The sequence below is a fragment of the Mesoplodon densirostris genome, chromosome 4 (assembly GCF_025265405.1).
Source record: "Mesoplodon densirostris isolate mMesDen1 chromosome 4, mMesDen1 primary haplotype, whole genome shotgun sequence".
Classification (NCBI taxonomy): Eukaryota; Metazoa; Chordata; class Mammalia; order Artiodactyla; family Ziphiidae; genus Mesoplodon; species Mesoplodon densirostris.
In genome coordinates this window covers 29067725-29079420 of record NC_082664.1, presented here as the reverse complement: position 1 = coordinate 29079420, position 11696 = coordinate 29067725, and the positions used below count along the sequence as shown (strand labels likewise).

The 11696-nt window shown below is 45.3% G+C and overlaps 1 protein-coding gene across 1 annotated transcript; it reads left to right on the top strand.

Annotated features, from left to right (window-relative positions):
• The first annotated feature begins 526 nt into the window (after positions 1 to 526).
• On the top strand, positions 527 to 7410 carry EIF2B2 (eukaryotic translation initiation factor 2B subunit beta). The gene is made up of 8 exons (XM_060095810.1): positions 527 to 764; positions 884 to 1004; positions 1145 to 1293; positions 2226 to 2389; positions 3367 to 3462; positions 4073 to 4210; positions 5483 to 5549; positions 6850 to 7410. The coding sequence occupies exons 1-8, from the start codon at positions 602 to 604 to the stop codon at positions 7005 to 7007; spliced, it is 1056 nt and encodes a 351-aa protein (XP_059951793.1). The 5' UTR covers positions 527 to 601; the 3' UTR covers positions 7008 to 7410.
• The last annotated feature ends 4286 nt before the right edge of the window (positions 7411 to 11696 follow it).

Below are 11696 nucleotides of genomic sequence, written 5' to 3'. Positions count from 1 at the left end.
TTTAAAAGCAAAAGGCAAAGGCAAACAAACAAAATATATATATATTGTCCCTGCCTTCAGGGAGCTCAATCTATTAGAGACAGAGGCGCAAACGAACCAGTAACGCGCAGTGTAACAGCATTATAAAGGGGCGTCGGCCGATGGGGTAGCTGACCCTGGACGCACACTCTGAGCGTGTGTGTATGGAGGCTGGGCCGTCACCGGAGCTGAGGGACCTGGAAGGAGGGCGGCAACTTCTCCAGCGTAGCCTTGGGTAGTGGTGGGGGACGTTCAGACTGGCTGTTTCCACAACTGGTCTAGCCACCCTCTTAATGCCTGACTTGCGAGATCTTCAGCGTCTGAGGAGGTAAGAAAGGTCACTTCCGGTCCTCCAACCTCGGAGGCGCGCGGACGCTCGGCCGTAACTGAACAAATCGAACTCCAAGTCTCTGATTGGCTCTGGCAGGTGGGGGGGCGGGATGTGGCAGCGAGGGGCGTGGCCCTGCCGTCTCCCAAACTGGAGTCTTCCTCGCAGAGCGGAAGCCGACCCCTCCTGCCCCGGAAGTGCAAGCCTGGGGGTCGTGCAGGTGCGGATTACGCCGGCGAGGCGGGTCCTTTCGAGATGCCGGGGGCTGAGGCCAAGGGCTCGGAGTTGTCCGAGAGGATCGAGAGTTTCGTGGAGGCACTGAAGCGGGGCGGCGGGCGGCACAGCTCCGAGGACATGGCCCGGGAGACCCTGGGGCTGCTGCGCCGGATCATCACGGACCACCGCTGGAGCAATGCAGGTGAGGCAGGCCTAGCTCCATCGCCTCCCTCGCCACTTTCCGCTTCCAATCCCCGGGCGGAAAGTCGCCCAGGCCCCACCGCGCCCTTGCCGCGCTTACCCTCTCTCTTTGGACGACAGGGGAGCTGATGGAATTGATCCGCAGAGAAGGCCGGAGGATGACGGCCGCTCAACCCTCAGAGACCACTGTGGGCAACATGGTGCGGAGAGTGCTCAGGATCATCCGAGAGGAGTATGGCAGGTCAGGCCCACGTCCTGGGCCGGGGGTTGGACCCAGTGACGCTTTTTGCATGGAGCCTTTATTGGAGCTGAGCAGCTGTTGTTACCTTAATGACCACATCTCTTCCCCACCTCCCTCTTTGGGTCTTGTTGCCTCCATAGACTCCACGGACGCAGCGACGAGAGCGATCAGCAAGAGTCCCTGCACAAACTCTTGACATCCGGGGGCCTGAGCGAGGATTTCCGCTCCCATTATGCTCAACTCCAGTCCAACATCATTGAAGCAATTAATGAGCTGCTTGTGGAACTGGGTGAGTCCTGATCCCTAGGTGGACAGGACAGGTGGCAGGCAGATGAGGGAACAGAAGACCCTGGAAGTTGTTCATCAGCAGAGATGGGAGATTACCAGTCCTCTGGTTCTCGGAAGTTTGCCCTCATCCTGATTAGGAAGGGTTGGAATAGGTGGTAGACTAAGATAACCCTCTTTACATTTCCTTACAGACTAACCCCTTATCGACTGCACATCCTCTGTGGTGGAGACTCTATTTGGGAAGAGCTTTATTTTTATTTTAAAGAAGATGAACCCCCGAAAACCACAGTTGATAGACCCTCCTTCACTAAACTTCCTCTTGAATTTTTATACAGACACACATACACATATACATACACATACACACAGGCCACGTCCATCCCCCTTGTCTATGTGACCCGGGAGAACTGCAGATACTTATTGCAATCAGCGTTCCCGGGTCTGTCTGTGCACTGAGCTGCTGCTTCCAAATTCCCCCCCCCCCAATTTTTCTACCGTGGCCTCCCTGTCAGGTGGAGGTGTTGTGGACACCTTTTGGAGGAGGAGTTCTTTTGGGGGAAGCTCTGTTTACCCCACGCTCAGCACTTTAGAGTTTCCCAATTTGGACTATTTCTTGCCTAAATTCATTGTCTTCAAAGTCAATTGTAAAGAGCTGGTGTTGGGACCCGGCAGGGGCACGGGGAGTAAGTTGATGAATAGGGGTGCTGCTGGGCAAGAGGGTAGGCTGAGAACTTGGGAGGTGGAAGATCGTGGAGGAGCAGGGCTTTTAAGGAAAGGTGACATTCCACATTAAGTCCATTGACCACGTGTTACCAGGGTCTGCTAGTTGGGCAGTCTAGAGAAGGGTGCACATCCCTTTCTGTTTTCTGTAGTGTCTGTCTGTGTTGTAGCATGGCAGTGTCATATTTTCCTGGAAAAACTGGCTTCTTGCAGAAGGGACAACGGAGAACATCGCAGCCCAGGCTCTGGAGCACATCCACTCCAATGAGGTGATCATGACCATTGGCTTCTCCCGAACAGTGGAGGCCTTCCTCAAAGAGGCTGCCCGAAAGAGGAAATTCCATGTCATCGTGGCAGAGTGTGCGCCTTTCTGTCAGGTACGGGGACTGCTGGAGTTGCTAAGAAAAATTGAAAATAAGGAGAGAATAAAGGAGGGGTAGGTGGGCTCCATGCCATCTTTGAATTGATAAGCAAGGCACAGTGAGAAGACAAAGTAAAACACTAAGGGAATTTTCAAGTTCATTCTGTTAACATTCTTAAACATTGGTTTAGGAAAGTTGGGTGACACATTTTTCATACCATATAAAGAATGAAACCTTTGTTTTTAACCTTCAAGACCCAGTTTAGATATCATCTCCTCTGGGAAACTGTTTTTCATGGCTGTTCTCCCTTTTCTCCCCAACCCTTCCAATAGAAAATGAATCAATTCTAGCTCTATACTACTTCCTACTTCAGTACCTCTATTATTATATCTATTACTGCATGTTAGAGTTATATATATATATAAAGTTTTTTATATATATATGCCTCTCCTAAAAACTCCTTGAGAGAGTCAGCGGTATTCACTTCTGTAAAATAAAGGCTCAATAAATGTTTTCATAGAACGGGGTAAAAAAAAAAAAAACATAAGAAAGTTGGATGAGTTGCTAGGCCCAAGAAAAGATAAATATTGGTTGTTTTAGGAATCAAAATAGGGTAAATTACCTTGAGGATGAGTGATGCTTGGTCTAACCTCACTCAATCTTTAGGTAAATAATAGGTCTCCAAAAAAGGAAATATGTAAGCATGCAAGGATGTTGTAAAATAATGAGCTAGGATCTGTCTTGTCAGCTCTGCTGGATTATGCAAGCAAGTCATATTTCCAGTTTTGTGGCTGTCCTAGTGCTGTTGGGGAGTAATAAACATTTATTAGCGTCCCCTGGGCTTCCTCCCGCTTCCCAGAGAATACCTACCAGATGAGTTAGTTATCTGTTGGAAATTGCATGCTGGATATGCCCAGTATCACAGAATCCCCAGAGCTCTTTCATTCTCTCTCACTCTTCCTCCCAGCATCAGCCTTTCTCTCCTATTGCAGGGTCATGAGATGGCAGTCAATTTGTCCAAAACAGGTATTGAGACAACTGTCATGACGGATGCTGCCATTTTTGCTGTTATGTCAAGAGTCAACAAGGTGGGTGTATTTGGGTTATAATATGTCGAATTCATGAAGATTATACTTCTAAAATGTTGGTTCTCCACCCCCAATATCCATGAGAAGGGAGGAAAGTTTCTAGCACCTTTTAAAAATACATACATGGGCCTTTTTAATCTATTAACTGATTTTGTTTCCCCCTTTATCTGAATCATTGTTCCTCACTTGGAGGAGCTTCATTTTGGTTAAAGCATTGAAAAGAATTAAGTGGGACTAAGGTAAGTGTGTCAGCTGCTAGGGATCTGGTAAAGGGCTGCTCACTTCTGCTCAGAGAGCTTGGTGGTGGTGGATGGTGGAAGAAAGGCTCCCTGCTTCTCAGGAGGTATGACAGATAGATTTCCAGGAAAGACAGGGCTAAGAACAGTAGATATTGCAGTTTCCTGTCCTGTACTATGTTCATTCTTCCCTTGTGAACCCACTTTTATGCTAGAACTTGTGGTCTGAGCCTAGACTCCCTTTCCCTTGGGTGTACCAGCGTGTGACCCCTCAGTACACCAAGACTGAGGCTGAGCGTTCAGGCTCTTGTGCCCAATGGCCTGTTTAGGGCTCTGTTCCCAGGATGGCTCACATTTTCTTTCCTGTCCCAAAGGTGATCATTGGCACAAAGACCATCCTGGCCAATGGCGCCCTGAGAGCTGTGACAGGAACTCACACTCTAGCGCTGGCAGCAAAGCACCATTCCACCCCACTCATTGTCTGTGCACCGATGTTCAAGCTTTCCCCACAGGTATGTCTGTCTGTCTCCAGCTACTCTCTCGTCTGTGTCTAGCCAACAGAAGTAAGTCAAGGTGTAGGTCTGAACTCTGGGCCTTCAACCTTCTCACTCTGGGGCTTCTCTTTGTCTGCATTTACTCAATGGATTAGACCCAGTGGAGGCTGGAAAAAGCCACAGAAGTCTTGATCCAGGAAAAGCCATTGATAGTTACAACCTGTCAGCTTCAGGAAGTCAAAATTGTAAGGTCAGGGGCTTCCCTGGTGGCGCAGTGGTAGAGAGTCCGCCTGCCGATGCAGGCCGTGCCGTGCCCCGGTCCAGGAAGATCCCACATGCTGCAGAGCGGCTAGGCCCGTGAGCCATGGCAGCTGAGCCTGCGCGTCCGGAGCCTGTGCTCCGCAGCAGGAGAGGCCACCACAGTGAGAGGCCCACGTACCGCAAAAAAAAAAGAAAAAAAAAATTGTAAGGTCAGGACCATACGCAGTTGGGGAAGGCCCTTTGTTTACATTACCACCACTCGCTGACACCATTTCTGAAAATGCCAAGTAAGTTGAAACTAGAAACATAGAATTAGTTTTATTTGTTCCAGGGACTGTCCTCTGTAGCCTGAATACAAGAAGTTACTAAGTGAAGAGCAGTTTCACCAGTGATAGAAACTACTTGCTTTGAACATATCAGCCTATCTATGGGTGCCTACTTTTTAAAAAATTGAGGTGAAATTCACATAACATACAATTAACCATTTAAAATTGTATAGTTCAGTGGCATTTACTACATTCACAGCATTGTGCAACTACTACTCTGTAGTTTCAAAACTTTTTCATCATCCCAGAAAAACACTCTGTGCCTATTGAGTAATCACTCCCTATTCCTCCTTCTCCCCATCTCCTAGTAATTGCTAATCTGCTTTCTGTCTCTATGGATTTGCTTACTTTTGATATTTCACATAAAAGGGGTCATACAATATGGACCCTTTTGTTTCTGGTTTCTTTCACTTAGCATAATGTTTTGGGGCTTCATCCGAGTTGTAGCACAGTACTTTGTTCCTTTTTGTGGCCGAATAGTATTCCATTGCATGGATATACCACAATTTAATTATCCATTCATCTGTTGATAAGCATCTGAGTTATTTCTACCTTTTGGCTTTTGTGAATAATGCTGCTGTAAGCCTTTGTAATCAAATGTCTGTGGATGTGTGTTTTTTATTTCTCTTGGGTGTATACCTAAAAGTGGAAGTGTCAGATCTCTCTCCCTCTTTTTTTTTCTTTTTCCCTAATTCTTTTCCAGTTCCCCAATGAAGAAGATTCATTTCACAAGTTTGTGGCTCCTGAAGAAGTCCTGCCTTTCACAGAAGGTACAGAAGTTGCTTGAATGTATGTGGCGCACGCGCTTGTGTGTTTTGGGTCTTTGTGTATGTGTGTTTCGGTCTTTTGGTTTTGGTTTTGGTGGCCAATGGGATTGAATGCTGTCAGGTTGTGGGGTTTTTTTTTATCATACTTCTTGTGGGGACTGTTCTCTTGAGCAGCTTAGAGTGCTTGGGGTCCTGATCTAATCCATGTTCATTTTCTTCTATAACTAATATATTTTAACCGAGTTATTGGGGCCGTGGTGGGTTGGATCACCCAGCACTGACTGGGTTTGGCCTTGAAGGTTGTTTAAGACACAGGCGACAACCCAGTGATAAAATGTTCTTGTTTTCGGCTGCTGCAGGGAGTCATTTTGGTAACGTGACTGCCAAAGAAAGCAGGCTCTGAAATGTTACTTCTGAAACTCGCCTGTAGCCTGGACACCTATGTGTGTTGGGGTCCATTTCTCTCACGTATTCTGAAGGCAGCTTTGCTCAGTGAGCTTGCTGCCTCATCAACAGTTCGCATGGGCTTTAACACCCTCTTGGAGCAAAGCATAGTACTCGGGGTGCTGATTCTTCTTGGAAATTGAATAACTTCACCATTTATACAAACATTCATTCTTTCAAGAAATATTTATGACTATTGAGTACCCACTGTGTATCCAACACTATTTCAGGCATGAGGAATGTAACAGTGAATAACATAGATAGGCCCTGCTCCCCCAGAGTTTACATTATGTTGCAAAAGACAGACAAGAATATGTTAGGTCATGGGATGTTTTAGGAAGAAAACAAATACGAAGGATGAGATGGAAAGTGATGAGGGGACTACCTTAGTCTGGGGAAGGACTTAATGAGATGGCATTTCAGCTGAGTCCTGAAGAAATACAGCCTGCTCTGTGAAGATGAAGGAAAGAGTTTTCCAGGTGTTGGTGCAAAGGGCCTGAGTTAGGTACATGCTTAGCCAGTTGGGAAAAGATGGCCATGTGGCTAGAGAGTAATGAGCAAGAGAGAGAGTAATATGAGCTATAATTAGTACAGTGCGGTGGCGAGGGGCCAGATCTTGAAGGTTGCAATCCCAAATTTGAATATTATTCTAAGGGTTATCTATGGAAAGGCATTAGAGAGTTATAAGCATAGGGTGTATCATGATCTGAAGTCATCTCTTCTGGTTTGTATGTTGCTGCAGTTTCCCTTTCTTGGGGTGGCGAGTATACTTGCATTACTGAGCCTGGAATCTATAAGATACTTAATTATTAGAACAAGAGCCTTGGTATTATCTTTCGCTCGTGTGATTACCTTTCAGGGGACATCTTGGAGAAGGTCAGTGTTCATTGCCCTGTGTTTGACTACGTCCCCCCAGAACTCATTACCCTCTTTATCTCCAACATTGGTGGGAATGCGCCTTCCTACATCTACCGCCTGATGAGTGAACTCTACCATCCTGATGATCATGTCCTATGACCACCACTCGTCCTAAGCAGAAGCTGCTTAGGCAAACACAGAATGGAGTGGAGACTTCAGTGCCACGGCTGAAACACATCTTCCTTGTAATGGGGGGGTGATCTGGAGTCAAGCTGAGAAAACTTGATACTGATACTGTTCCCTGCCGTTTCAGTCATCCTATAACCAGGACGCACATCCAGGACTATTTTTTGCCTTTCAGGTCTCAACAGAGCAGCAGGGCTTGACCTATTGATTTTGGAGCCTCTTAGTGACTTGGGGCATCTGTTTCAGGAACTTAAACTTTCTGGTTCAGTGGTGTGTTAAACACAACACTGAAGACCTTGCTGAGCTACAGGTTTTTGCTCAGAAATGACTACCACGCCTTTTTTGGGGCTGTGCCAATAAAAGCTGCTCGAAGGTTCCTGAGTTGTTTTATTTATTGTCCTGCTCTGACTGAAATGCCTGCAACAGCAGCAGCAGAGCCCTTTGGTGTTTTCATAGAGGGCAATAATCAGAGGTAACAGCCTAAAACAGAAATGCAGATGAAAGTATTTATGATTCCTTTATAATTGACTGGAATTCATCCCAAACAACTTGTTAATGATCCAAGACAGTGGTTCCAAAATCACTGATCATCAGAATCATCTGGGAGTTTAAGAAAATATACAATCCCAGACCTACTGCATCTGATCTCTGGGCTGGCACATGAGAATCTGCTTAGAGTGCCCCAGAAAAGGACGCCCTCATGTACTGTTAATAGGATTGTAAATTGGTACAACCTTTTCCAGGGCAATTTTGAGTCTTCTAGAATTATTTTTATAAGCACACAAAGACACAGACAAGAATGTCCATTGTAGCAGCTGTAATGTCACAGCCTAAGTGTCCAGCAATATAGCATTTTGTATTCTGTTAGTTAAAAACAAGACAGGTTTTAAAATAAGTATGATGTACCATGGAACATTATGTATACACTGCACCAGAGGTTTCAAAGGGTGGCTTGAGATCAGTGTCTGGATTAGACATTTTGGCTGGTTCATCTAGTATTTAATTTGAATCATTTACCAGTATTTTAAAATCTGGAGGTTACACATTAAACAGATTCAGATTTCTTGCTTCTCCTGAAGATTTGGCAACTCTGGGCCCACATTCCCAAATGGCAGCATTTGGCTATAGTTGGGTACCTTCTAATTCCATTAAATGGAAAACCCCCAGTTTTCTGCAGTTCCGAGCCATGTCCGCTAAACTCATTTATGTTGTCTGCCGAACCCTTGTAGGCATCTGAGTGGTGACCCTTGTGTTAATGAGTGGGATAGATTTGTAAGCAAGTCTATTTTATATTCTGTATAAAACCAAAATCAAGCTGGGAAAACAAGCTGCAGAGCAATCTACATGACATGACCCTAACTAACTTCCGTAAAACAAAATACATGCATGCGTAGGATAAAAGTCTGGAAGAATAACACCAAACGGTGGCAAGAAGCAGGACAGCTTCTAATTTTATTTAGTGTGTTTGTATATTGTTTCTATTTTTTATGTGTACTACTTTAGTAATTATGTTTTCAAAAAGTCTCCCCAGGTTATCCAGATGATCTGGATGCCATGTTTGGGAAGTTTGGTCCAAAACAGGGGTCCAAGGTCCACTGAGTGTGCAGGGGGAACCCCCGGGATGCTTGTCACAAAGCCGGCCTCCTGCCTCTTACAGCAGTGTCTATGAGGTACGGGAGGAAGTTCTAGGAATCTGCATATTTAACAAGCAACCCAAGGGATTTTTAACAGGGCATTCGATAACCTTGTTTTGATAAACACTGGCCAGAGGTAGACGATGAGGGAAAGGGCTCTACTCTCTGTTAGCTACTTGACATGGGCAGGTCTTTTCCTTAGGACTCTTATCTTCCCTGAGACAGGGAAAAAGCAAGACTGAAGAGGGTCAGTCTAAAGGACTGACCTAAAAGCTCTCTGACACAGAAGAGCCTGGCTCACTTAGGTCTCTGTCAATTATTTCTTAAAGCATCTAAGACCCCACGCTTTCTCAGTAAAGCGGCTTATAGCTACCATTTTCGAGCAATTGTCTCCTCTGAAGGCACCAGTTCTTGACGGCAGCTCACTTGGGTACGACCATGTGCTCTGGGGTAAGAGCAGCAGTGAGGCAAGGAACTTAAATCTGTTTCTGGCTCCAAAAGTACTTTATGATACTTGTCCTTTGTGCATCTTGGTCTCTGGGTCTAAAATTAGTACCAACATCCTGCCCAGGGAGAACTGAGATGGACGAAGTTTACCAGGGTAGAGGCTGTCTCTTTGGTCAACACTTACAGTGCCTAGAACAGAACTGCACAAATGCGTACTCTCTAGAACCTCAGTCAAGTAAATCTCACAAAGCTGTTTGTTTGCCTAGTTTTTCTATTTCTCTCTCTCCCTTTTCCCAGTTGAGGAAGAGTAAATATTGGAAAGGGAGAACCTGATCTGAACAGGGAGAAGCTAAGGCGTTTGTGTCAGCTTCCTACCTTATCAGCCTTTGTTTGGGCTTGCCTCCCACCCCTGCTTTTGCAGCAGAATCCAGAAGTTCATTTAAAAACTGTTGTAGCTTGGAGAATTAATAGAGGATTCCATGGACGTGGAAGTCTTCCTGAATATGCGAAATAAACCAAGTTAAATCACTTACTCAATACAGTTGTAAAGACGCTTTTTCCCACGGTTTATGTCTTCCAATTTGGACGGAGGGCAGGAAAGGCACAATTCCTGGAACTCAAATAAGGAATAGAAATTCCCAACATAGCCTCTTAAGAGAAGTCTCTGAAAAATACACTACCAAGAAAAACTGAAGTGTAAAGTGATACCTCAAAGAAAAAAATGCTGGTACTCGTAAGATCATAAGTTTCACAGATGTGCTTCAAAACCATTTCTCAAAGTAATCTGTTGCAGCAGTCTTTGGGTTTATGAAGGCTGCCAGGCTCACAGTTCCACCATTGAGCTCCATGACTCTGTAATACCACATATGTAGAACTCAGTACATCAGAATGCTTTGCCAGAAAGATAGTACCAGATGGTGATGTAATTATTGTAAAGGCCTACACTAACCACCTGTCCTTGCAAAAACTCCCTCTGCAGACATGCATCTAGTTGACACAAAGGAGCTATTTTGAAATGTGGTTTGGAAGTGTTTTTTAATCTCGTCTGCTTTGCTTTGGATTATCCTTTCATTCACCAAACAGTTGTTCCAGGATGTTGTGCAATGGCTGAGCGATTACAACCAATAAAGAGCTATAGTCTAAGCTTTCAAGTCTTCACAACACACAGCAGAGGGCTGCCTTCAAGCCTAACCACGCTTGAAACGACGATCGCCTAATGTTTAAATTAAATGTGCTGATGAGAAGGGGCCTTTCAGTAGTGTTTTTGCAGGCATGTTAGTTACATTTATTTATTTTATACATTTATTTATTATTTATTTTTGGCTGTGTTGGGTCTTCGTTGCTGTGCGTGGGCTTTCTCTAGTTGTGGTGAGCGGGGGCTACTCTTCGTTGTGGTGCACGGGCTTCTCATTGTGGTGGCTTCTCGTTGTGGAGCACAGGCTCTAGGCGCGCAGGCTCAGTAGTTGCGGCACATGGGCTTAGTTGCTCTGCGTCATGTGGGATCTTCCTGGACCAGGGCTCGAACCCATGTCCCCTGCATTGGCAGGCGGATTCTTAACCATGCACGACCAGGGAAGTCCCTAGTTACGTTTAGAATTAAGACCTGCCTAGAGAAGAAGGAAGCTACTTAAAAACTTGACAAGATTCCAAAGATGCATAATTTATGTGTAAAACTCTGCAGTTAACTACGATAAAAGAGAGGTCATGAAATACTTAAGTAATGATAAACTAATAGCAGTAGCTAACTCCAAACTACCTTTTTTTTTTTTTTTTTTTTTGATCATGATTGAATGCTCCTTAGAGCAAGTTGTTTAGTCAGGCAAGTTGTACAGGGAAAGTCTGGCCAAATCGAGCTTCTTCACACTGCTACTTGAGTCATGCTAGCTTGCTGGCTCGATAGATTGCAATATGTAAGGCACTCAGATTCCTACAGGCTTTGATCAGGTTGCCTGAACTTTATCAGATATTTCTGGATCAGATTGAGTGCTCTGTGACAAATGAGCACGGGATGAAAGTGATTCAAGGGCTTGAAAAATCCTAAACCATTAGATAACTTCTGTTTTCTTTATCTCTTCCACAATTTCTGCCTCAATACATTTAGAAGGGACTCACTAAATGTTACTGAATGATAAATAAATGAATAAATGGAGAGAGAGAAAGAAGGAAGGGTTTATTTCGTGCAGATTATCCAGATTTTTGGTTTCCCAGGCTTTCTTTTCCTCTCTTCTGAGCCCGCCTTTTTGCCATCTCACTGCTGATGAGCAACTTCAACTGAGAAGGGGTGAAAATTGGCACGATATACAGTGGCAAACATACCAGTCAGTTCTTTGTTAGCCTGCTTTTGTGAAGGTTTTTTTTTTTTTTTTGCGGTACCGCGGGCCTCTCACTGTTGTGGCCTCTTGCGTTGTGGAGCACAGGCTCCGGACACACAGGCTCAGCGGCCATGGCTCGCGGGCCCAGCCGCTCCGCGGCATGTGGGATCTTCCCGGACCGGGGCACGAACCCGTGTCCCCTGCATCGGCAGGCGGACTCTCAACCACTGCGCCACCAGGGAAGCCCTGTGAAGGGTTTTGATGGAAGG